Source organism: Vulpes lagopus, chromosome 11 (genome assembly GCF_018345385.1).
Source record: "Vulpes lagopus strain Blue_001 chromosome 11, ASM1834538v1, whole genome shotgun sequence".
NCBI classification, from domain to species: Eukaryota; Metazoa; Chordata; class Mammalia; order Carnivora; family Canidae; genus Vulpes; species Vulpes lagopus.
Window position 1 is genome coordinate 94,938,207 of NC_054834.1, and position 26,526 is coordinate 94,964,732.

General features: G+C 34.8%; 1 protein-coding gene across 3 annotated transcripts in view; it reads right to left on the bottom strand.

The window, feature by feature from the left end:
• Positions 1–26,526, bottom strand: part of TLK1 (tousled like kinase 1) — a 153,076-nt gene that overhangs the window by 37,953 nt on the left and 88,597 nt on the right. For all 3 annotated transcript variants that reach the window (XM_041722920.1, XM_041722919.1, XM_041722921.1), the window contains exons 5-11: positions 26,268–26,314; positions 24,183–24,278; positions 22,442–22,531; positions 21,434–21,526; positions 16,844–16,954; positions 16,596–16,732; positions 13,374–13,562 (exon numbers count right to left, since the gene is read on the bottom strand). In XM_041722920.1, the coding sequence (XP_041578854.1) occupies positions 13,374–13,562; positions 16,596–16,732; positions 16,844–16,954; positions 21,434–21,526; positions 22,442–22,531; positions 24,183–24,278; positions 26,268–26,314 (763 nt within the window). The remainder of the gene's footprint in view (positions 1–13,373; positions 13,563–16,595; positions 16,733–16,843; positions 16,955–21,433; positions 21,527–22,441; positions 22,532–24,182; positions 24,279–26,267; positions 26,315–26,526) is intronic.

A 26,526-nucleotide genomic window follows, 5' to 3' on the forward strand; every position in this document is an offset into this window, starting at 1 on the left:
GGAGAAGCAGGCTCCTTGCAGGGAGCCCGACATGGGACTCGATCCTGGGTCTCCAGGATCACGCCCTGGGCCAAAGGCGGCGCTAAACTGCTGAGCCACCTGGGCTGCCCTATATAGGACATTTATTAAAAACCCACAAATGACATCATATTCAAGGGTGAAAGACTGAAAGCTTTCACCATTAAGATGAGAAATAAGACAATGATGCTTTCACCATTACTATTTCATGCTGTACTGGAAATCCTATCAGTAGAGTTAAGTAAGAAAAAAAATAACATCATGCATCAGAATAAGTAGTAAAACTATCTCTACTTGCAGATGACATAACTCTAAGATGTAGAAAACCTCAAAGAACAAAGAAAAAACTACCAGAGCTAATAAATCAGGAAAGGGGCAGGGTCAAGATCAACCCACAAAAATCAACTGTGTTTCTATACACCAGCAGTGAACAATCTAAAAAGGATATTAAGAATACAATTCCACTTATAATACAATCCAAAAGAATAAATTTTCTTACTCAGAAATAAATTTAACCCAGGAAATGATTTGTACACCAAAAACTACAAAACAGTGCTAAGGATGTTAATGGAAACTAATTAAATGAAAAGACTTACATTCATGGATTAGTAGACTTAATACTGTTAAGAGGGCAATCCTCCCCGAAGTCATCAATATATTCAATATAATCCTAATCAAAATACAAATGGGCGATTTTGCTAAAATGGAAAAAAAATTACAACGGGCCTCAAATAGAAAAATAATATTGAAAAAGAAAAAACAAAATTATAGGATGCCCACTACCTTTTTCAAAACTTACTACAAGGTTATGGTCATTAAAACAGGGTGGTACTATCATAAAAATAGACATTGAGGCCAAAGGAACAGAAATGGGTACAGAAATAAACCCAAATATTGATGGCCAGCTGATTTCTGACAAGAGTGCCAAGACCATTCAACGGGGGAAACAATAGTCTCTCTTCAATGAATGGTGCTGGGACAACTGGATAACCACATGCAAAAGAATGAAGTTGGATCCCTACCTCATTCTATATAAAAAAAAATTTAACAAAACAGGGATCAATAATTTAAATATAAGAACTAAAACTAGAAAACTTGTAGAACACAGCATAGGGGTAAATGTTCTTGACCATGGATTTGGTAAAGGACTTTTAGATTTGACACCAAAAGCATGAGCAAAAAAAACAAAACAATGAACTTATTGTTTAAAATCATAAAAATCAAATCAAAGGATATTATCAAGAAAGTAACACAATTTATAGAATGGGAGAAAATACCTACATATCATATATCTGATAAAGGTTTAGTATCAAGAATATATAAAGGACTCTCATAAATCAACAACAAAAAGACAAACAGCTGGATTAAAAACTGAGCAAAAGGGCAGCCCCGGTGGCGCAGCGGTTTGGCGCTGCCTGCAGCCTGGGGTGTGATCCTGGAGACCCGGGATCGAGTCCCAGATCAGGCTCCCTGCATGGAGCCTGCTTCTCCCTCCATGTCTCTGCCTCTCTCTCTCTGTGTCTATGAAAAAATAAATAAAATCTTAAAAAAAAAAAAAAAACTGAGCAAAAGACTTCAGTATCTATACAAAGACCACAAGCACATTAAAAGACATTCAACATTATTAGCCATTCAGGAATGCAAATCAAAACCACAATGAGATGATACTTTATAGCTACTAGGATGACCATAATAAAAAAAACAGAAAATAAAAAGTGTTGCCAAGGATGTGAAGAAATAGGAACGCTGGTGGGAATGTAATATATTGCAAATACGAAAAATAGTTCAGCAGTCCTTCAAGAATTTGAACATAGAACTGCCATAACTTTGCAGTTCTAATCCTAGGTATATACTTATAAAAATGAAAACATACGTCCACACAGAAACTTGTACATAAATGTTTATATCAGCATTAATCATAATAGCCAAAAGGTAGAAACCATCTAAATGTTCATCAGTGGATGAATGGATAAGCAAAATGTACATACACATATAATGGGATATGAGTCAGACATAAAAAAGAATGAAGTACTGATACATGCTATAACATGGATACACCCTGAAATTATTATGCCAGGTGAACGCCAGTGGACTATTCAGAAAAGGCAAACACATAGAGAGAAAAATGATTATCTGTTAATAGGAGATGAAGGGAGGAAGAAATAGGGAGTGATTATTTAATAAGTATGAGGTGTTCTGAGTTAATAAAAAGTTTTGAAACTATAAGGGAGGTGATGGTTGCATAACACTGTAAATGCACTAAATGTCACTAAATGGTTAAGTGTAATGTGAATTTCACCTCAATATTTTAAAAAAAGTATCATTGTGAAAAAGAATGGAGGGGTGTGGGAAGGATGAAAGTAGTCTGCCTCTGAAGAGCCCAAATGTTCTCAACACAATGCAATAATAGCTGAATTGAGAACTAATGATTTATACCAAGTACTACTGTAGTACGCAGAATAATGGCCCCCTAAAGATGTCTACATTGTAATCCCTGCGACATATGAGTATGTTAAGTTACAGAGCAAAGGAGAATTAAGACAGCAAATCAGTTCACCTTAAAATAGGGAGTTATTCTGATTACCTTTGTGGGCCCCCCATGTAATTACAAGAGTCCTTACAGGCAGAAGAGAAGGGAAGATGTGTCAGAATCAGCATGGTTAAGACATAAGAAAGACTTCACTGGCTATTGCTGGCTTGCAGATGGAAAGAGATCATGAACCAAGGAATGTGGATAGCTTCTGGTAGCTGAAAAAGGCAAGGAAACGGATTGTCTTCTAGAGTCACCAGCAGGAACACAGCCCTGATGACACTCTGACTTTGGCACAATGAGACCCATTTGAGATTTCTAATCTCCAAGACCATATGATAATAAGTTTGTGCTTTTTAAGTCACTAAATATGTGGTAAATTGTTACAGCAGCAATAAGAAACTACTACAGATCTTGGTAACCTAGATGTGGGATGCTCCTATAACAAACACCTAAAAATGTGAAATTGGTTCTGGAAATGGGCAGTGGGCAAGAGGCTAGAATTTTCATGAGCATGATTTTAAAAAGCGTAGACTGCTTCAACAGCCTTTTAGCAGGAATATGGATATGAATAAGTGAGGACTCAAGGAATTCTGAAGCACAGTAGAGAACACATAGTCACATTAGAAAATTCCGACAGTCATGAGCAGACTGTTGGTAAAAACATGGACATGGGGTGCCTCTAGTGCCTCTTGAGGACTCAAGAAAACGAGGAATGTGTTACTGGAAATCATAGGAATGGGATCAATATTATTATGGAAGAAAGCTTAGTAAAACTGTATCCTATAGTTATGCTAAAAGCCACGTTTTAAAAAAAGGTTTTCTTTCTTTTTTTTTTTCTTCTAAATAGACTCCACACACCCAGTGTGGAGCTTAACATAGGGCTTTAACTCATGACCCTGAAGGTCAAGACCTGAGTGGAGATCAAGAGTTGGACCCGCTAACCAACTGAGCCACCTGGTGCCCCTGAAAGCCAGACTTAAAAGAAATGAACTTGAATATTAAGCTTAGGAGATTTCCAAAGTACTGGAGGTGTGGCCTGGTTTCTTCTTGGTGTTTATATTAAAATGTGAGAGACATAATTAAGGGAAGAAATGGTCAACAAAAAGGAACCAGAAAGAAAAAAAAAAAAAAAAAAAAGGAACCAGGACATAATAGTTGAAGAAATTTTCATTCTATCCAGAGTGTCAAAGACACTAAGATTGAGATTCACAAAAAGCTGCTCTATTTAAAAAAACAAAAACAAAAAGGGCACAGATGGACAACATTTTTGCTAATACCCCAGAGAGGTGCGAAATAGTCTTTAAAAGATGAAGTATGCAACTCATAGGTCCCTTCAGCTTTCTCAGCAGAAGTCCAAACAGCAATGGGATCAACAAGAAGAAAACGTGGAGTATCCTCTTATCTAATGGAGTGAATCCCTGTGTCAGAGGGGGGAGATCCACAAGATTTTCTGACAACTTTAAACAAAAACATTGCCAGGTTGGAACTTAAAAGGACAGAGACAGTACAAAATGAAAGGCTATCAGACCCCCAAAATTCTACAAACAAGAAATAGGCTGACAAAGCTACTCAGTTACAAATACATGCTAACCTTAACAAAAAAGAAACCTTTGTGAAAAAGACTCCGAGGAAAGACCCTTGTGTCCAGAAGGCGGAGCCATAGCCCTAGAAAATTATTACTAGACTTTGAAACCAAATGGGAATTTGCCTGGATGGATTTTAAAACTACTTGGGAGCAGTGACTCTTTTTTTTTTTTCCTGTTTGAACAGGAATGTCTGTTATCCTATGCCTGTCCGCACCCCTCTATTTGTGAAGAGAGAAGTTTCTTTCTTTTTTTTTTTTTTTAAGATTTTATTTATTTATTCATAGACAGAGAGAGGCAGAGACACAGGCAGAGGGAGAAGCAGGCTCCATGCAGGGAGCCCGATGTGGGACTCGATCCCGGGTCTCCAGGATCACACCCCAGGCTGCAGGCGGCACCAAACCACTGCGGATTTTGAAACTATTTGGGAGCAGTGACTCTTCTTTTTTTCTGTTTGAACAGGAATGTCTGTTATCCTATGCCTGTCCCCACCCTTCTATTTTGTGAAGAGAGAAGTTGTTTCTTGAGGTTGACAGATTCAGAATTGTGTTTTGGGGTGGATTATACTGATTCTCACCCATACCTGATTTAGGTGAGATACAGAAAATTTGAGCTGATGAAATTTTGGATGTTGGTTTGATGCTGTAACTGGGTTGGGATGTAATTATAATTGGGATGTAGGGTTGATTCTTCTGGGGATGTTGGGATAGGATGAGTGTATTTTACAAGTGGGAAAGATGTGGATCTTGGATCAGAGGGAAGACAGGCAGAATACTGGCTTCCAAAGATACCACATCCTAATCTTTGAAATTTGTGAATATGTTACCTTACATAGCAAAAGATTAAGTGGGATTAAGGTTGCTAATTAACTGACCATAACATAAGGTAATTATCTTGGATAATACAGCTATGAGTATACAGAGCAAAGAAAACAATTTTTTATCTGAAAAATACAAGGAAAAGACACAGAAAAGATAACATCTGAGCCTGATCAAAGAGGAGCAGCAGAGGGAAGCCAGGAAGAAGAAACAGGGCATAAGAGGCATCATGGTGACCCAAGTATACAGCATGTAGATACACAAGCAAAAAGAAAAATCAGGGTACAGTGTAGATTAAGGAAGTTCTACTGATAGCTAAGAGTTTTAACGAGAGATCAATGCTATAGGTGCCTGGATGGTTTGGTCAGTTAAGCATGTGACTCTTGGGCTTAGGCTCAGGACATGATCTCACGGCCATGGGACTGAGCTCCACATCAGGCTCTATACACACAGATGGGGAGTCTGGTTGAAGACACTCTCTCTCCCTCTGCCCAGTCACCCCCTCTCCAAAATTAATACATAAATCTTAAAGAAAAAAAAAATCAATGCTGAATTTTGTGTCATGTTTTTTGTTCTGGCATCTATTAAGATATTCATATTATCTTTCTCCTTACACGGAAAACTACAGATTTTTAAAACATTAAACCAACCCTGCATACCCAAAATAAACCCAACTTGGTCTTGATAAATTATCACTTTTATATATTATATGTTGGATTACTAATATTTTATTTAAGATTTTTACATTTGCCTTTATATAAATTGAGATTAGCCTATAGCTTTCCTTCTTCGTAACATCTTTGTTAAATTCTGACACCTAGATTATGCTGGTCTCATAAAATAAGTTGGAAGTATTTCTGACTCAGCTATTCTTTTTTAAAAAAAAGTTTTTCAAAAGACTGGCACTATTTCTTCCTTAAATGGATGTTACAATTCATAAATGATTTGTACCTGGAGTTTTAATTTTTCAAAAAAGATTTTAGAGAGTGAGGGCAAGAGAGACAAGAGGGAGAGCAACTTTAGCGGACTCCTTGCTGAGCTTTGAAGTGGGGCTCAATCTCATGACCCTGAGATCACCACCTGAGCCACGAAACCAAGAGTCAGATGCTCAATTGCATCACCCAGGGGCACCTGGATTTTTAATTTTTTAATTACACAGTTTCTTTAATAGTCACAAAACTATTTAGATTTTTGTTTCTTCTAATGTCAATTCTGTTGAGTTAGAGTTTTCCAGAAATTTATCCATTTCACAAAAATTTGAAATTTAAGCCATTTATGTTTTGTTTTTCTTAAAATACCTGTAGACTCTAGTAAGATTTCAGATTTCATGCCTAATTATGATTGTTTTATCTCTTTTCAATTTTATTAGCTGTTTTGTTTTGGAATAAAACATTTTTTGGACTGGTTGATTCTCTGTATTGTATACATTTATTTGTGTCATTAATTTTTACTCTTATTTTTTCCCCCTCTTCCTTCTTAGGTTAATTTTTATTTATAAGTTCAATTACTAAGAAATGTGTGTGTTGAAATCTATTATGACTTGTGCATCTGTCCATATCTCCTTAAAATACTGTCAATTTTTCATTTATCTTGAGGCCATGTTATCACATGCATACAAATTTAGAATTACTATATGTTCCTGGTGATTTGAGCCACTTATAGTTACAAAATAACCACTTTATCATTTTTTGCCTTAAAATTTACTGTATCTCATATAATAAGCTTTCTTTTGGTTGACATTTACCTGGAGTATTTTTTTCTAAACTTATATTCCCAGTGTACTTTTTCTTTTACTTTAGCTACTTTTAAGAATTTTTTCACTTTGCCTTGGTTTGCCTGAAATTTCATTATGATGTGTATTTCTTTTTATCCATCCTACTTGGAATTCTCTGGCCTCTGTGAATCTATAGACAGATCTTATTCATCTGCTTTAAAATATTCTCAGTTATTATCTAATCTTCAAATATTGCTTCTGCTCCATTCTTCTCTGGTCAAGTGACTGGTCTGGTAATAATTTTAAGTTAAAAGATGGTAAGATACCTTCAAATAATTATGAACCTAAACTGTAAAACCAGTGAAAAAACAAACTGTCTTGAGAATGAAGGTAAAATAAAATTAGTTCCATACCAAGAAAAAAGAAAGGTGTCATTACTAATAGATCCACAGTAAAAAAATAAAAAAAAAGTAAATAAATAAAATGAAAAGATTTTTTAAAAATCTAAAGCGTATTTCTTAGGCAGAAAGATCTTATTAGGTATAAAATCAAAGATGTAAGAATAAATGAAGAGCAAAAGAAATGATAAATATGTAAAAGTAACATTTAGATAAACACAGACTATACCAGACACAAATGTCTTTACATATGGGTGTGTCTCTGACAGAAAATCAAATACGCAAAAATTGAGCAAATAAATAAAAAGGAAAAAGAAAGGGAGAGGATAAATCAACAGCACAAAGATAGGCCAAATTCAAGTCCCAATAAATAAGTAAATACATGAAATAAAAATAGATTGAATGCTCCAATGCAAGATTTTTCAGACATGATTTAAAAACAAAAATCAACTAAACATCTATCAAAATCCATAAAATGTGTACTACACCAAAAGTGAATTTTAATGATGTACCAATGCAGGTTTATCAATTATAACAAATGTACCACTGTGGTTCAGGATATTGATAGTGGTGGAGGTTGTGTGTGGGGACAGGGTGTATATGTAAACTCTCTGGTACTTTCTGCTCAATTTTGCAATACACTAAAACTGCTCTAAAAATAAATTTTATTAACTAAAAAGTTTATTGTTACTTACAAGACAAGTAATCCACTAAGTAATTTTATGGTATATAATTTTGATTTAAAATTAAAGCTTTAAAAAATGAGGAAACATAGTGACTTCTCTAAAGCTTCCTTAATATAAAAAAGGTAAAATATTACTATTCACTCTGCAATCATCCTCTGTGAAATATGAAATACATAAATAAAACGAAGTATCATTAAAATATATTTAACAGGAGGTCAAAATCTTGGTTAAGATTAATTAATTACGATTAATTTAGATCTCTAAAGATAATATTAATGCAAACTACTCTGAATAATAAAGTATTTATGACTAAAATTAGAAACTACTACCTAAAAAACCAGACCAAATCTTGCTGGTAGTTAAGAATTAGTTCAGAGCCAGGAACCACTCAAGTACTCTAACACTAACGTATTACCTGATATCATCCTTACAACACTATGATATAGGTACTTTTATAGGAGGAAACAGAGGCTCAAAGAAGTGAAATAAAACAGCTTACCAAAAATAACAACCTGAAAGAGTCAAGGATGGATGCTATATCTGTCTATAACACTCAAAGTCCTAACTACTACATGTAGTAACTTAATTTTCTTTCTTTTTTTTTTTTTTAAAGATTTTATTTATTTATTCATGAGAGGCACAGAGAAAGAAGGGGGGCAGGCAGAGAGACAGGCAGAGGGAGAAGCAGGCTCCATGCTGAGAACCCGACATGGGACTGAATCCTGGGTCTCCAGGATCACACCCCGGGCTGAAGGTGGCGCTAAACCACTGAGTCACCCGGGCTGCCCGTAACTTCATTTTCTACGTTAATTTCTTGATAGAAAAATAATTCATGGTTTCTAGTCTAATTATACTAGATGTTCTGCACATATACTAATGTCCTAGTTACCACTAAACAATGATTCAAAAGGAATTTTTAGTAACAGTTGCAGAGTATAGTTGCTAAAAATAAACTATAATATATGAATCAAAGTGCTTCTGGGGCACATGGGTGGCTCAGTCAGTTAAACATCTATCGGACTCTTGATTTCGGCTCCAGTCTTGATCTCAGGGTCTTAGGATCCAGACCTGTTTTGGGCTCCTTTCTCGGTAGGGAGTCTGCTGGGGATTCTCTCTTTCCCTCTCTCTCTCCTCTCCCTCCCCTCATTCGTGCATATGCTCTCCCTAATAAATAAATAAATCTTAAAAAAATGCTTCTATGGCTTTTTTCCCTATTTAAATATTCATTTGTATAAAGATGCAGTCAAACTTTTATGTAGTATCACTTCATTTGCCATTCCAAGAATACACAGTAGTTTAACTTCAAAGTTAGTTCTCAGTCAACATATAATAAAGTGCGGGTGGAACTGAGACAAGTCTATGATTATTAAACTATAGTTGGGGCTGTTAAGCATCTTGGAAGACAAGTAAGCAAAATACCTGTGACAAACTAGAAAAATGATCTACTAAGAAGGAGAAAATGAAAATCAATCAAATCCTTATGTACCATAATTTAGCATTTACTGACCACTTTCCATTTGTCAGAAAACTGTGCTACATATTTGGGAACATGAAGATAAAAGTGAGATAAGTGCTGCATATGGAACAGGCCTAACCTGAGGGGAAATGGGGGAGAAAATGGGAAGAAAAAATAATAATTAGAGATGGCTTCCTACTGAAACTGCTTTATGAGCCAAGCCTTAAAAGATGAATAGGCAATGAGACAGGTAAAGAAAGGCAAGGAACAAGATGCAAAAAGGCACAGAAACAAGAAAGCCTAATCCATTTAGAGAACTAAAAGAGTTTAACATAAGATACACAGGGAAGATGTTGGAAGTGAAGTGAAAGAGTAAAATAAGGCCTATGAAGAGTCCTTCATGAAGGTGAAGTTTATCTTGAAGGCCAGTGAAGGAAGTTAAACATGAAACTGACACAAAGAGACATAGAAGAAACAGTAATCTAGGTTAAAAAAAAAAAAAAGAAAAAAAGGGCAGCTGGGGTGGCTCAGTGGATTAGTGCCGCCTTCAGCCCAGGTGTGATCCTGGAGACCTGGGATTGAGTCCCACGTCGGGATCCCTGCATGGAGCCTACTTCTCCCTCTGCCTGTGTCACTGCCTCTCTCTCTGTGTATCTCACATAAATAAATTTTAAAAATCTTAAAAAAAAAGAGAGAGAGATGAGGTCCTATACCAAGACAATGGCAATGAAGACAGATAAATACAAAATGCCATAGAAACAGAGAACAAGAGAAAGAGAAACATCTGTGATGTTTAATGGAGTGCCATTAATGGAGTAAATGGTGATGCTGTGACTGAAGAGACCAGAGGGCACTATCATATTACCTTAAAGTGATAAAGTAACTCCTATCCTTCAGGGGTCAAGGAAAAACTTTTAGGAGGAAATACCTATTATGGGATTTAAAAGATGAACAGGAATTAAGAGCAATGTGTTGGGGTTTGAAAGTTGGCAGTGAAGGGCAGGCACTGGTTAATGACAAAAGATGAGGCTAGAGTGGTCAGAAGATGCCAGATCAAAAATGCTTTAAGAAGTCATCTTAGGGATGCCTGGGTGGCTCAGTGGTAGAGCGTCTGCCTTTGGCTCAGGTCATGATCCCAGGTCCAGGAATCAAGCCCCGAATTGGGCTCTCTGTGAGGAGCCTGCTTCTCCCTCTATGTCTCTGCCTCTCTCTCTCTCTCTGCATCTCTCATGAATAAATAAATAAAATCTTAAAAAAAAAAAAAAAAGAAAAAAAAAGAAAAAATCATCTTAGAACTTTTGGATTCTATCATGTAAGAAACAGAGAGCTATGTTAGGGTGATAAGGAAGAGAATGAGGGGATCCCTGGGTGGTTCAGTGGTTTAGCACCTGCCTTTGGCCCGGGGTGTGATCCTGGAGTCCCAGGATCCAGTCTCATATCGGGCTCCCTGCATGAAGCCTGATTTTCCCTCTGCCTGTGTCTGTGTCTCTGCCTCTCTCTCTCTCTGTCTCTCTCATGAATAAATAAAATCTTTAAAAAAAAAAAAGTGGGGGGGAAGAGAATGAAAGGATGTTTTGCAAAAATGACTCTGACTGCAAAATGAAAATGAACTGGATTGCTAAACCAAAGCTGAAAGGAGAGGTAGGAAAAAAAATAACCCAAGTAAGAGAGGACAGTAACCTGAGTTAGAATGTCAGTGGAGTCAGGTGTCAGTGGGGACTTATATAAGTGGATACACTTGAGATATAGAAGGATTGTTGTCTGGTAGGAGTGGAATTAAAGCTAACACACAGTGTATTTCTATATAACCACTCATCTACCCTTTATTAAGCAATAAATTTACTAATTTACTAAAAGTAAATCATTTGCTAGTTTTTTAAAAAAATCAATAGCTGAATGTCTTAATTCCAATTTACAAAAGGCCCCCAAGACTAGAAAAAGTCTGAAGACTAGAGTACATTTTGAGATGGATTTTGAAAAATAAGATTATTACCATCTATTTATTAAAGAAAATAATAAAAATGGATTAAGAAAAATAAATGAAATCTTGATCTAAAATATTAAGGATGATAATAAAAATCTGGCATGTGGATCTGAAAGGATGGTAGTGCCATTTACTAATAGAGAAAACAAAGGAAAAGGCAAGAGGTATAGATGTGGATGTGTAGATGAGTATGAGTGTGTGTAGACAGATTGGAACAGGAATGATAACAGTAAATAGTTTTTGTTTTTTTCTGTGTTTTTAGTAAATGCAGTTTTGAAAATGCTATATTAGAGCACTTAAGTACTGATAACAACCAACCAAGGATATGACATTGAGAACTGAGCTATATTTAATATTCAAGAGAGAAAAGTGGACTGAAAACAGAAACTTGGATATCAGCAGCATATACGTAGTAACTGAATCTCTGAGAGTAGCTAATTTTCAAGGAGAATATGTAGAGTAGGAAGTAAGATGGCTAAGACAGATTCTTACAAATGGAAAAAAAACAAAAACAAAAAACATTTTACAAATTGGTAGTGTAAATACTGTCCATAGAAAAGACTGAGAAGATGAGCCAGAGGAGTTAAAATGAAAATTAGGAGATCAAAGTATTTCAAAAACTAAAGGTAGGAAAAGAGTCTTTTGGGAAAAACTAAGTCAACAATACTCTATGCTGCCAAGTTAAAAAACTCTCAAATGTCTATAGCATTGAGCATCAAAAAGATAGTTGATCTTTAAAAGGCAATTTCATTTAGGAAAGGAGAAAATGGAAAGTGAGACAGAAGAGACTGGCAAGTCTTTCAAGAAACCTGGTTATAAAGATGATAGAATATGGAAACTGGAGTAGAGGGATATACAATTGAAGCAGAGTTTTTTTGTTTCATTTTGTCTTCTAGAAGGAAGGAACCAGTAGAGAAAAAAAGGTTGACAATGTAAGATAATGGGAGTATTGATAGAAGAGTCCCTCATGTAGCAGGGTTTGGGAATCAAAGCACAGATGAGGGATCCCTGGGTGGCGCAGTGGTTTGGCGCCGGCCTTTGGCCCAGGGCGCGATCCTGGAGACCCCGGATCGAATCCCACATCAGGCTCCTGGTGCATGGAGCCTGCCTTCTCCCTCTGCCTGTGTCTCTGCCCCTCTCTCTCTCTCTCTGTGTGTGACTATCATAAATAAATAAAAAATTAAAAAAATATTAAAAAAAAAAAAAGCACAGATGAAACATTACCTTTCAACAAAAGGAAAAAAAAGAATACATCCACATAAAAATATCAAACAGGGTGTGTGTGTGTATTTTCTACTCACATAAACTTAAGTTCTTGCAGAACAAAAAATTTTATGTTTGGACACATCTGTAAATTGAAATTTTAACAATGGTCTTCTCTGTGGATGGGATCATTGTCTATATTGTTTTATCTTCATATTTATATTCTTTCATATTTTTCCAATTTTCTATGTATTATAAGCATTTAATTATTTAAAAATCTCTTTGCTCCTTGAACTATAAAGAGCAGTTAATTATTAATGCAGAAAATTGAGAAAATAAATAAAATGCAGAAAGGGAAAAAACAATACCTATAATCTACCAATGTACTGCTTCCAAAGGATGAGAAAATAAACGTCAGCTATATTACTTAATATTCTCTCAGAAAAAGGGATATTAAAAAAAGAAAAGAAAAAAAGAAAAAGAAAAAGGAACATTAATGGAAATACTGAATTGAGATCTTCAAAGCTACTACTGACTCTATCATTCCTCTTAGTTACTAAATCTTCATTTTAAAAGGGGATTAAATGGGCAGCCCCGGTGGCGCAGCAGTTTAGCACTGCCTGCTGCCCGGGCTGTGATCCTGGAGACCTGGGATCAAGACCCATGTCAAGCTTCCTGCATAGAGCCTGCTTCTCCCTCTGCCTGTGTCTCTGCCTCTCTCTCTCTCTCTCTGAATGAATGAATAAATAAATAAATAAATCTTTAAAAAATAAATAAAAGGAGATTAATAAGTCTCCACTTACAAAGGCTGAATTCAGATTATTTGGAGATTAGTAATTTAGACATAAATTTTAATACTGACTTCCTTCCTGGCCGTAACTATTTTTAGTATTTAAGTATTAGTGTAAATATATATAACATCTAACATTCATGCTCATTGGCAACGATTTAAAAAAAGGAAAATTAAAATGGAGGCTTACAGTTGTGGTAAATTTGGTCTAACAAAGGGATCATTCTCTGCTCCATTGACTGCTTTGTTTTTCCTTTGTTTTGGTTCAGAATTGGTAGAGGGTGCCTGAGAATTATTAGCTGTGGGAGGTTTGCGTTTGGCTAGAAGTTTCCTTTGCCTTTCAATATCTTCCCTTTGCTGATTCACCCATTCTTGTTGCCTGTATAAAAATAAATGTAAAAAACCATATTAACTTTTCATTACTCTTCACAGTTAAAACATGAAAATACATTAACATGAAAAAGCATATAACATAAACAAAAAATATCATTCTATCTTTTTGAACCTACTCATACTCACTGTCCAGGTCTCATTTGAAGCATTCATTTCTAAATTCCCTAAATCCCCTGAACTAGGGAAAGATGTGTTGCTATATATAATTGCATGGTACCCTTGTAGATCTCCATTTCCTTCTTCCTAGTATCATTCCTACAGATACTTGATTAGAATATGTCTCTAGACTACATCACTGCATGAGAAAGGAGACCTATCTATTTTATATCTTCTTATATACCTAGTGCCCAACATAATTACCAGTCATACTAAGAATTCAGTAAAAATTTGCTCAATGAAATAAATGGATATTAAAATAAAGAACAGAGGTAAGCACAGAGTATATTTTAAACATGCACCTCATTACTTTGTTTTTGCAGAAAAACTTAAGACAAATACAAGTTTAATTAAGTATTATTTTCTAAATTTATTTTTGTGAAAAAGATTTTGGGACTATGCAAGCGTTACTTTGAAATGAAACAAAAGTTGACCCAAATATAAGAAATTTATAAAGAAAGAAAGAATTTTGATAATTTGAAGGAAATAAAGAAAAATGAAGGTAAACAAGAAAAATCAGCTTGGCTTTGAAAAATGAGCGATTAATAAAAGGTAAAAATATTACTGCTTCCCATTCAAGAATCTAAAGCTTACTAACTCTAACAACTACTAAATATCATGTCTATTATAAAAAATACAGGTTAGAGATTTCAGCAATTTGACTAGAGCAATAATAGGTAGCAGTGAAGTTTTTATTGTTTGTTTTTTTAAGCAGTGAAGCTTTTTAAAACTATCCCATCACACAACTTGTTCTCATAGTAACCATGTTCCCTATTAGGTCACCTCAACATAGTAAGTAACAATTTTAAAAATTCTATGTGGTTATGATACTTAGATTTTGAACAAGACAAGTGTTTCAATTCCTTGCCTCCTCACTCCCACTCAAAGCAGAACTACAGAACTACTCAGCTGACCCCAAATTGGCTTTACACACATTGCCTGTTCCTATGGTTCTAGCCAGACAGTAGTAAAATATGGCCACAATGAAAGAATCGATAGCCACCTAGACAGGAGAGTCTAAGGGGAGAGAAAATTCAAGAATAGCAAAGCTTAGAACAGGAGTTTAATCCAGTTTTTCTTTGGAAGAAGAAATTAATACCTTCATTTTACTAAAAAAGTTAATTTTTAAAGCTAGTTTAGAGCACAATCAAGATGGTATAAATGAAAATAAATAGCAATAACCCTAATGTTGAAAATCCTAATGGAAAGTAAAGAATGATTGAAATGAATACAAAGATAATATCTGATTATTCAGGAATGACTACATAGAGATTAATAATATTATTAATATTTATTTCCCTTCTCATCCACCAACTACTTACATCACTGATAAACTACTTAACATACGCTGATAAGCAGCTTGATTTAAATTACATATATGTAACAACACACAGTAGGCCCTCAATACAAGAAATGCAAGTAAGTACTTAAAAACTAGATTATTTGTTTTTTATATAAGGATAGAACTTGGGAATTGCCAGATTGAAGAGATGCATACCACAAGGTATGGGGCAAAGGTATGAGGCTTCTCTGGCTCTCTCCAATTGCACCACTCTCCCCAAATCTCCTTATGTTCTCCAACCCAGAATCTCCAATTTTGCTCTTTTTTGATAGCTCAATGAAGAAATTTTTGCTACAAACAGTTTATATTTTAAATTTGTATTTTTAGTTTGTATTTACGGTTACATTATGTCCTATTTCATTATCAGGATAACTGTAGATCTGGGCTTAGTAGCAGAAGTTCTTGCTTACTGAACACTCATAAATCATGGTTTCTATCTCAAATGTATCTCCTATTCTCTACTTTCACTGTATTTTAGTTCAAGGATAATCATCTTTCATTTGGACACCTCAGGTGTCAATAATTTATCCTCTTTCCAATATTAGGCCTACATTATCACCAGTTTCTTTCTAAAACTCAATTATGAAAATACACACTATGTACAAGCCTTTAATAACTCCGTGTCATCCACAGAATTAAAGCCAAACTCTCTAGCATCAAAAGAACAATGTTCTTCATTATGGTACACCTATTACCAGCACAGCTGGGTTGAACAAAAGGTGAATAAATCAAGTGCGAGAGAGAGAAGGTCATTCTATGCTGAGTACTGAGAACCAATGTTTGAAACAGCAGTATTTATATACAGCTTTGCCTCCATTTTCCGTAAAACTGGACTACCTCTAGGAAATCTGATGTAGATGCTGACACTACTCCTGCTTTGGCAGTTTAAAATTTTTTTCCAGTGAAAACAAACAGCACAGGTCCCGGCTCCTTCATACATAATCGAGCCCTATCTACTATCACCTGAACTCAACGATTTCTGTTTTAAAGTTTTCCTCAGAAATGCTAAAGCTACATAATCCATTCAACTGATTTATGAAATTACTGTATCTGAAGCAGAAGAGAAAAAGTTCCTGTCTTTTCCATAGGAACAGAAAGTAGGCAAGTGCTGAATATTAACATTTAAAGTAAGGATTGAAAGAAAGAAAAAAAAAATAAAGTAAGGATTGGAGAATGGGGAAGAAACTAAGTACAAAAATTCCAAGATCTATATATACACACACATCAAAATTAAATTTTTCTCCCAAATTATCTATAAAACTAGCAGATTAGTTTATATTTTGGAAAATCATATTTAAAATAATACATCATATGGTATGGATGAATGTTAACCCATCAAGAAGTCTACTAAAGCTGAAATTGTAATACTTTTGTTTTATGTTCCTTTCAAATATACTAAGTTCTGTGATTTCAAAGAGTAGTAAAGAGCAGAAATAGAACATAATTCCAAATCTATAATCTTTGGAAGTAACAAAATCCCAAAGGAACACTACATTTTTTTAAAATGTAAGAATGACTAACTTCACAAGATTCTGAAATGCAAAACCATCTGTCCATTGTTCAGTAAATGAAGCACCATGTCTAACTGTTGTGAAGTGCCCAAGGCGTAATCGGTCTTGCATACTCTTCTCTCGGCTTGACAGTTTTTCTTGTGTACTCTGAAAAAAAAGGAGAAAGAATCATCAATTTTATTCATTTAAATTTAAAACTGTATAAGGTGGAAAGAGCCAACAGAATGAAAAGGAAAATTCACTGAACTTTTAACTTACCTTTTCAATAAGCAGCTTCTTGCTCATTGATATGCACTTATTTAATCGTTCTTTGTATTTTTCAAGTAACTTTTGTTGTTCATCTATTTGCCGTCTGAGATCACAGTTAGCCTATAACATAAGTAAAAAATAGAAAAGGTCTAGCATTTGTGTATATGAGACACTTAGGAGTATTCCTTACATTCTGAGGAAACTACATAAATAGGATCAATAAGTAATTAAGTAGGATACTAAAAAATTTTTTTAATCATCTACTAATCATGGGATAGTACTGGTGAAAGCTGCATAATTGTACAGTGGAATGTACATGGAATTTGTATCCATAATCCAAGGGATCAAATCCACTCCTTAAGATATGTAACCTTAGCTAAGTCAGTTATCTGAACATTAACTTATTTTTATTTTGTATTTCTAGAATAGGGGCAATACCATTTACCTCACTTAGTTAAAAGTAACCAAGTATAGGAATCCCTGGGTGGCGCAGCGGTTTAGCGCCTGCCTTTGGCCCAGGGCGCGATCCTGGAGACCCGGGATCGAATCCCACGTCGGGCTCCCGGTGCATGGAGCCTGCTTCTCCCTCTGCCTATGTCTCTGCCTCTCTCTCTCTCTCTCTCTCTCTCTCTCTCTCTGTGTGACTATCATAAATAAATAAAAATTAAAAAAAAAAAAAGTAACCAAGTATATAAAGTGTCTAACACTTAAAAATGAATGTGAGTTCTCTTTCATCTTTTGTAACTGATACGTTTTATCTCCATTAAACTTGTAGATGGCACTATAAATGCCTACCCAAAAGCTAACTACTTCCACCATCTTTCTTGGCAACAAGATATCAATTTTGCTGACTTTGTAGGAAGCTGTATTGCTCAGGAAAGAGGCCTTTCTCTACCTTTCTCTAAACTCAGGAGATGAGTTGGATTACTCCAGTACAGTGACAAAAGAATAACCTGGATACAAACTGTTGAGACACACTCCCAGAGGAGTTTCTGTGTATAGTAGGTCTGGGGTAGGGTCCTAAAATTTCTTTCTTTTAAAAGGTTTTATTTACTTATTTGACACAGAGAGAAAGAGCACAAGCAGGGGGTGCAACAGAAGGAGAGGGAGTTGCAGGTTCTCTACTGAGTAGGGAACCTGATAAGGGTGTCTTGATCCCAGAACCCAGGGATCATGACCTGAGCTGAAAGCAGACGCTTAACCAACTTAGCTACCCAAGCACCTATGAAAACTTATTTCTAATGAATTCATCAGTAATGCTGATGCTTCTGGTCTGGGAATCATACTTTGAGAACCATAGGTTGATGCCAATCATGGTAAAAGCCGAAAGATCATGGCATAATATATTGAAAATGCTAGGAGAAAATAGCTGCCAGTCTAAAATTATGTAATTAAGTCAAAGTGTTTTACAAGGAAAAGGGTAAAATAAAGAGACTCCCAGAGGAACATAGATGGAATTTAGCACCAATAAAACCTCTTCATTAGATGCAATTCAAACAAACTCCAAGAAACTAAACTGTCTGTATGCCTTTAAAACCAGAGGATATTTCTTCAATCGCAAATCAAGATTTAATATAAAGCCACAGCAATTATGATGACCCAAATCTATTTCCCCTTTCTTCATTAAGTAATGAAAACCAACATTTTTATTCTGGATTGATAAATATCTAACTAAACTATCCTAACAGTGACTCTAATAAATATTTTGTACCTTGATATGGCCTTCAAGATGGAAGTCATACACTGATGATACAGGAGCAAAAACACTAAAGGAGCAAAGATTCCATATGATGCTATGAAGGCATCACACCTGGGTTGCTCAGTTCTGTTCTTCTCAAAAATATTGTATTTCACTTAAAGTATTGTTTATGTTCTCTATTCGTAACAGACAATTGCTAAATGATTAACAACAAACAAAAACAAAAACAAAAACAAAAGGTGCTATGGTACCAGTATAGGAATACACAAATAGAACATAGGACAAAGCAGAAAATATAGAAAAAAATCTACTTGTATATAGAACCAAGATTATATGATAGAATTGGGAGAAAAGAGTGGACTAGGCAACTGATTATTTGTATAGAAAGAAATTAAAAAGGAACTCTATCTCACACCATACCCCAAAACACTTCCAATGAGGTTAACAACTTACACTGAAAAACGAGGCTATAAAAGTTTTTAAAAATATAGAGGAACATCTTTATGACCTTAGGAATTAAGAAAATTAGTTCTTTCAGTATAACTTTGATAATAATTTGGTACAAACAAAACAAAGTACAATCAAAAAAGATATTTAATCATATTAAAATTTTAAATGCATCTAATCATCAAAAAGCAGTATGGAGAAATAAAGAGGCAATCTGTCACTGGGAGAAAATCTGTATATAGGAACAACAAAAAGCTGACATCAAAACAAAACAAAACAACAAAAGACAATAATCCGTTAAGAAAAATCAGCAAAAACATGATCAGTTATTTCGCAGAAGAAACACAGTTAATAAACATTTTAAAAGATGTTAGAAAATAGAGAACAAAAAAAAAAAAATAGAGAACATAATAAAAGATACTTTGTTATATTCATCAAATTGGCCAAAAAATTTATTATACCTGATTATAATGAGCCTTAGCAAAGATAATGAGCATCAAGATTATTTCTTGCCTACTGCTGGTAGGAGTGTAAATTAATCCAACTGCTTTGGGGAAATTTTGGCATTATAAAGCAAAATTGAAGACGTGCATGTCATGTATTCTGGCCAGATCTCTCTCACAGCATATAACATACATAAGACAAATTTTTCCACATTTGCCCTAGAAGACATGCCCAATAATGTTCTTAGCAGAACTGTTCATATTAGCAAAAAGTAGAGACAGAATGTTCACTAAGAGCAGAAAAAAATGTATTATGGTATATTCATATAATGCCTTACTATATAGCATGAAATGAACATAAAACATAAACATAAAAAATATGTTTATTTATTAATATATGTTCATTGTTTGGGGAGCATTTATTTATCTTGAGTCTACCACAATAACAAATTATAGTCAAGAAATAAGGGTCTTTACTAAACATAGTCTTTTCACATTCCTGTGATCAGTATTCTAGTCTTTTAGGACTTCACTGTAACTGACCTTAGTTTTGCTTTTTCTTGACCCATTTAAATCACTACCGAATTTAAAAGAAGAGATATTTAAATTAATTCTTAATGTCATGTCAAAAATAACATCTAACTAGACCTATTAAAGAGTGATGTTTCCTTTTTTTGTCTCAGTACCAATGTAATCATTCCACATATAATGGTTAGTGAAAACAAGTAGGGCAAAAGGGTAAGTTCAAAAATAAACTGAAATAGGTTAAGAATATATAGATACATATGTGATAAAGCCATAATAATAAGGCATAATAAATACAAAACTTAGAACAGTAATTAATGGTAAAAGAATGTGAGAGAGTAACTGGGATAGGATCAGGAAAGGCAAGCTCAATGTTTCAAAGGTATCAGTAACTGGTAGGATCACAGATGAGATACTAGTTTTACTGAGTTTCTATACCAATACTTCTCAAGGCTGGCTTAAATTATAATTATTTGGAGGAGCTTTGTTTTTTCTTGGAGGAGATTTTAAATCCCCAAATTCCTGGGGATCTCTGGGTGGCTCAGAGGTTTAGCACCTGCTTCAGCCCAGGGCGTGATCCTGGAGTCCCGGGATCGAGTCCCACATTGGACTTCCTGCACGGAACCTGATTCTCCCTCTGCCTGTGTCTCTGCCTCTCTCTCTGTCTCATGAATAAATAAAATCTTTAAAAAATAAAAAACAAAACTACCAACGCCCAAGCCCCACACCACATCAATTTAATCAGAATCCCCCAGAGTGGAGTTTATGTGCAGGTACCTTTATAAAGTGCTTTCTAACCTTCCCATTTGGTGATTCTCATAAGCAGCAAGGGGCGAGAACCACTGCTTCATATCTTACTCACAACAGTGTAAGTACACTTTTTGATGTGTCTTTTTATAAAGTTTCCATTAAAAATCTCACAGGATTGCAGTAGTTACTTCATCTTGTATAATATCAAATGTCAGGTTTATAACAAAATCAATTACCTTTAAAACTAACATGAAATGGCCATCTGACTTATTAATAGTTGATCAAATAAAAATAAATTTTATAAACTTCCCTCTATTTCTCCAACTTTTCTCAATTCACCTTTATCTGTTTACTTAAGACTTACTCATATATTTGAGAGAGAGAGAGAGAACATAGGTGGGAGGGGCGGAGGGAGAGGGAGAGAGAAGCTCAAGCAGTCTCTGCTCTGAGCCCAACGTGGGGCTCAATTTCATGACTTCAGCTGAGACTACAACCTGAGCTGAAACCAAGAGTCAGATACTCAACAGACTGTACCACCCAGGTGCCCTTCTCAATTCACATTTAAAGAGCTAATAATTTTCACTTTAAAATAGTGATTTTCATGTACATAAAACTACCAGGAAAAGCTTATTTTTTTCCCAGCTAAATAATTTTTTACAGTTCTAAGTATTCCTCAAATTTTGTAACTGCCAAATAATTTACTCAATTTTTTCCCCTCCATGACTTCCTACTTACCCTGAGCAAGTCATCTATACGACCTTCCTTCTTTTCCAGGTCCTGGTTTTTATTACTTTCTAATGCTGCTAATTTCAGCATTGTGAGATCAGTCTAAATGAAAGAAAGCTATTTTATTATCTCAATTAAACATATCATTACATGCAAATATAAAACTAGATCTTAGTGCTTCTAAAAACAAAGAAAACACTTGAGTTTGTGTATGTAAAAGTTATCCCAGAAAGTCTTAATATAATTTTAAGTTTTAATATCTTCAGAGGTATAAATTCTACAAGCTTACAAAGAAACATTTAAAAGATCGATTACTAACATTTTAGAGTATTATTTTCTTCATTAAAATTCAGTATAACCACAGCCTTGTGCTATCAACTCTAGCTGATTTTTGAACACGGCAAAAACTTTCATGGGTTGTTCATTGACTGAAAGCAATGTACCTGTAATCCTAGCCTAAAGATTATCCGAAGAAAGAATACTGTTGATGCATGTACAAGAGCTTGGACATGACCTAACAGAAAAATCTAACGGCAATAAATTGGGGTAATAACAGTGGCTAAGCAAAAAGATCTATTCTTCCAATTTCTCTGGTCTGAGATAAAATCCAAAAACTGTCACATGTAGAAAGTTAAAAAGAGGGATCCCTGGGTGGTGCAGCGGTTTGGCGCCTGCCTTTGGCCCAGGGCACGATCCTGGAGACCCGGGATCGAATCCCACGTCAGGCTCCCGGTGCATGGAGCCTGCTTCTCCCTCTGCCTGTGTCTCTGCCTCTCTCTCTCTATCTCTCTGTGACTATCATAAATAAATAAAAATTAAAAAAAAAAAAATTAAAGAAAGGACAAGCTGATAGTTAATTACATGTTTCAATTTCTTAGCCCCCACAAACTGTTTTTTTGTTTAGTAATTAGCTTTCTTGATGTCTTTATAACTATGTCTAAAACAAAGAAAAGACATCTTAGTTATTTCTATTAAGTTTCTTAGAAGTCATACAAAGAAATTTTAATTATTATTTACCTGAGTAATTTTAAAAGATAACTGCTTTGGTTGTATAATAGGGTGGTCCCCAAAAGCTAATGCAGTAGGAGAAGGGCTATTCGGTCGAACCTTAAAAAAAGATTAAAATTTTTTCATTAGGAGGAAAAAATATAGGCTTTTGTCTCAGCAACAACTAATTAACATCTCTTAAGTTTTTATCAGGATAATAACTGAATTAAAACATAATTGATTGTTTACAACTTTTCATCATTTATTCAACAAGCATTCATTTTTAGACTACCCTCCCTTACAGAGGCACAGAGAAACAAAGCTTACATTCTAGAACCATAAAAAACATTTCAATGTTTTTAGTCTGTTAACTATAACAAGGCAAAATATATTATTTCAAAAACAAAAATAGTATACAGACGATGATGTTTCAAAAAGTAAAACTGAAAAGATCAAAAAAAAAAAACTGAAAAGATCTTAATATAGAACTTAGTACCAACACACCCATGTATAGTATAGTATCAATTTACTGATGAGTTTCATGGCTTATCTAGATACTAGTTTCAAAACATATCATTGAAAATAGATTATATCATTGTATCAATGCCATCACTGTATAACTCAAAATTACTGTGGAGTCTGACGCCTTATTTTTGGATATGGCAGTATCATGTACCCAAGGTACAAAATAAGTAAGACACAACTAAGTATATGTCTACAGGCAAGGAACAGAAGGGGTCACTATAAGTAAAAAACAAAGGTACCTGAAAAAATAAGAGAGACTGATTTAAAAGAAAAAAAATCTGGAGGACACCTGGGTGGCTCAGTGGTTGAGTGCCTTTGGCCCAGGGTGTGATCCTGGAGTCCTGGGATGGAGTCCCACATCACAGGCTCCCTGCATGGAGTCTACTTCTCTCTCTGTCTGTGTCTCTGCCTCTCTGTGTCTCTCATGAATAAATAAATAAAATTAAACAAAAACAAAACAAAACAAAACAAAAAAAGAAAGAAAGATATTGGAAATCATAATTGAATATGGACTAATATAAGGGTATTCATTTTAGTCCCATAAGCTCAACAGCATTCTTTTATAGGAATGCTACTGCTAAAAAAAAAGGGGGGGGGGGAATCCCTGGGTGGCACAGCAGCGGTTTGGCACCTGCCTTTGGCCCAGGGCGCGATCCTGGAGACCCGGGATTGAATCCCACGTCGGGGTCCCGGTGCATGGAGCCTGCTTCTCCCTCTGCCTGTGTCTCTGCCTCTCTTTTTCTCTATGTGTCTCTGTGACTATCATAAATAAATAAATAAAAATTAAAAAAAAAAAAAAAAGGAACACTACTGCTTGTATATAATTAATTCAGAAAATCTTTTTTTTTTTTTTTAAAGATTTTTATTTATTTACTCATAAGAGACATAGAGAGAAAGAGAGGCAGAGACACAGGCAGAGGGAGAAACAGGCTCCATGCAGGAAGCCCAATATGGGACTCACTCCCAGGACCGGGATCACATCCTGAGTCAAAGGCAGATGCTCAACCGCTGAGCCACCCAGGCGTCCCAAATTCAGAAAATATTTAACTTAAGGATCTCACTTGAAGAAATAAAGCTCTAACAGCATCAGATCATTAAAATAATTTAATTTACCTCACAGAATGGTTTTCTAAAAATATAAATACAAATAAATATATATATAGAAGTTCTCAATGAAAAATTATTCACTATACATATACACATATGTTCAGCAGACAGAAGTCTAACTATACATGTAAAAACTTACAGATGAGGAAGGAGTGGAATGTGAATGTGAATTTTGAGGAGAACGGATAGCAGGAGGTATGCCTCTTACTGGACTTGAGCCATTCCCACCTTGGTACTGAGACAAAAAAAGGAAACATCACTCTTTAATAGGTCTAGTTAGATGTTATTTTTGACATGACATTAAGAATTAATTTAAATATCTCTTCTTTTAAATTCGGTAGTGATTTAAATGGGTCAAGAAAAAGCAAAACTAAGGTCAGTTACAGTGAAGTCCTAAAAGACTAGAATACTGATCACAGGAATGTGAAAAGACTATGTTTAGTAAAGACCCTTATTTCTTGACTATAATTTGTTATTGTGGTAGACTCAAGATAAATAAATGCTCCCCAAACAATGAACATATATTAATAAATAAACATATTTTTCCTTTAAATTTTAACACTGTAGTGCTCGCTTCAGCAGCACATATACTAAATTTTAACACTGTTCCTTTATAAATGTTTGAACCAGTATAATCCCGAATACTCCCAAATTAATATATTTAGAAGTAGATATTAATATATTTAGAAGTAGAATGTAATAAACCATCTTAAAATAGAAATCATTCTCAATATGTTAAAAATTCTAATGTCTGTAGTACTATATAAAAAATTACATAGTCAAGTACCTTCCCTTTAATAGCACAAAATCTTATAAAAATCAGTCCTTCCATACACAATATGCATAACGGTTGCATGACTTAGGTGCATAAGAGAAGCTACTGAATGTATTCCAGAGCTCAAATTTCTCATGTTTTTCTACCAAAAATGGGAGGAGAAAATAATTCACTGCTACTGGCTTCCTCTCAGGTTATTAGGAGAAGAAAAGGGATAGGGATCTTAGTGTATCATTCTGTAATATAAGGACTTTGTCTAATTTTTTAAAAATCTGCAGTGCCTATTATAACTCATGACACATGAGGACCATTCAAGAGACTTAAGATTTGTTTATTTGAATTGATCCAACCTTTGGCAAAGATTGTTAATTGATATGCACACTGAGGGACTGACAACTAAAAAGCACTAGGTCAGCAACACAAGATCATGGTTAGCAACAGTTTTACCACAGATTCTGTAAACTTACTTAAGAAAAACAATGGATGGTAAAAAAAATTTTTTAATGCGGCCCTTCCCCTAATTGGCAAATTCTGCTCTCACACTCAAGTAAATATGTTTTTTCAACCCAATAGATATGTTTGTTGTTTTAACAATCATTTTAACATTCTATAACGTAAAACTGGTAGCCAAAAGTATTTCTGTTTAGAAGTAAGGAAATATTCTAGATGGGTTAAGAATCTACATTTAATACTATTTTCAGGGGCTTTTAGATTCACACTTCTATCATTATTTAATCTCTATCTACAGGGCTCAAATGTTGCCATGGTGCTATCATAAAGGCTGCACTGACAGTAGAAACAATTCTAAACTAGAGGCTATTAGACTTTAACTTCTCTTCTTGCTCTTCCTTTTTTTTTTAAGATTTGAGAGAGAGAGACAGAGAGAGAGAACATGCACATGCACACTTGTACACAGGGGAGAGGGACAGAAGGAGAAGGAGAGAATCTGAAGCAGACTGAGTGGGGAGCCCTACTTGGCAGCTGGATCCCACAACCCTAAGAGATCATGACCTGAACCAAAACCAAGAGTCAGTCAGACACTCAACCAACTGTACCACCCAGGCACCCCTTTTTGCTTTACCATATAGAATTTGACTTTAAATAAATAAACTTTTGTAAAAAGTTTATTTGCAAATGTAAATGTAAAGTCAACTTTACATCTCTGGTCCTCAGTTTTCTCCTCTGTAATACAGAAACACTGTATTCTATATACCTACTGTACCTATCCTCTGGGTCGTTATAAGCAAATATATAAGGAAAATTATGATTTTTCCATACCAATGTAAAAGTAAATTTTAAGTTTCTAGGAAGATAGGACATTACAAAGTACTGAAGCTCTGCTCTCTAAATCAAGTAGATAATCAAAAGTTGACCTTGTGCTTCAAAGAAATTATTTCAGCCCACAGCAAAATTATATTAAGAACTGGAGATATTTGTTAATATACTTACTTCAAAATAGTCACTAATTTTATGGCCACGTCCGCCAATACTTTTTCCTAAAATATAAAAGTAAAAATATTTTACAGATTTAAAGTTAGTCGTAACTACTTATCGCATTACATCAGAAAAACTGTGTCAAATTTAATTTTCCGAATACACATAAAAATCATCTGTTTAAAAAAAAGATCATGATATTTTAGTTGGGTAAGATGGTCACTGAAAGAATTATACTAAAAGCCCTCAGAGGGTAAGATGTCAATTTCAGAAA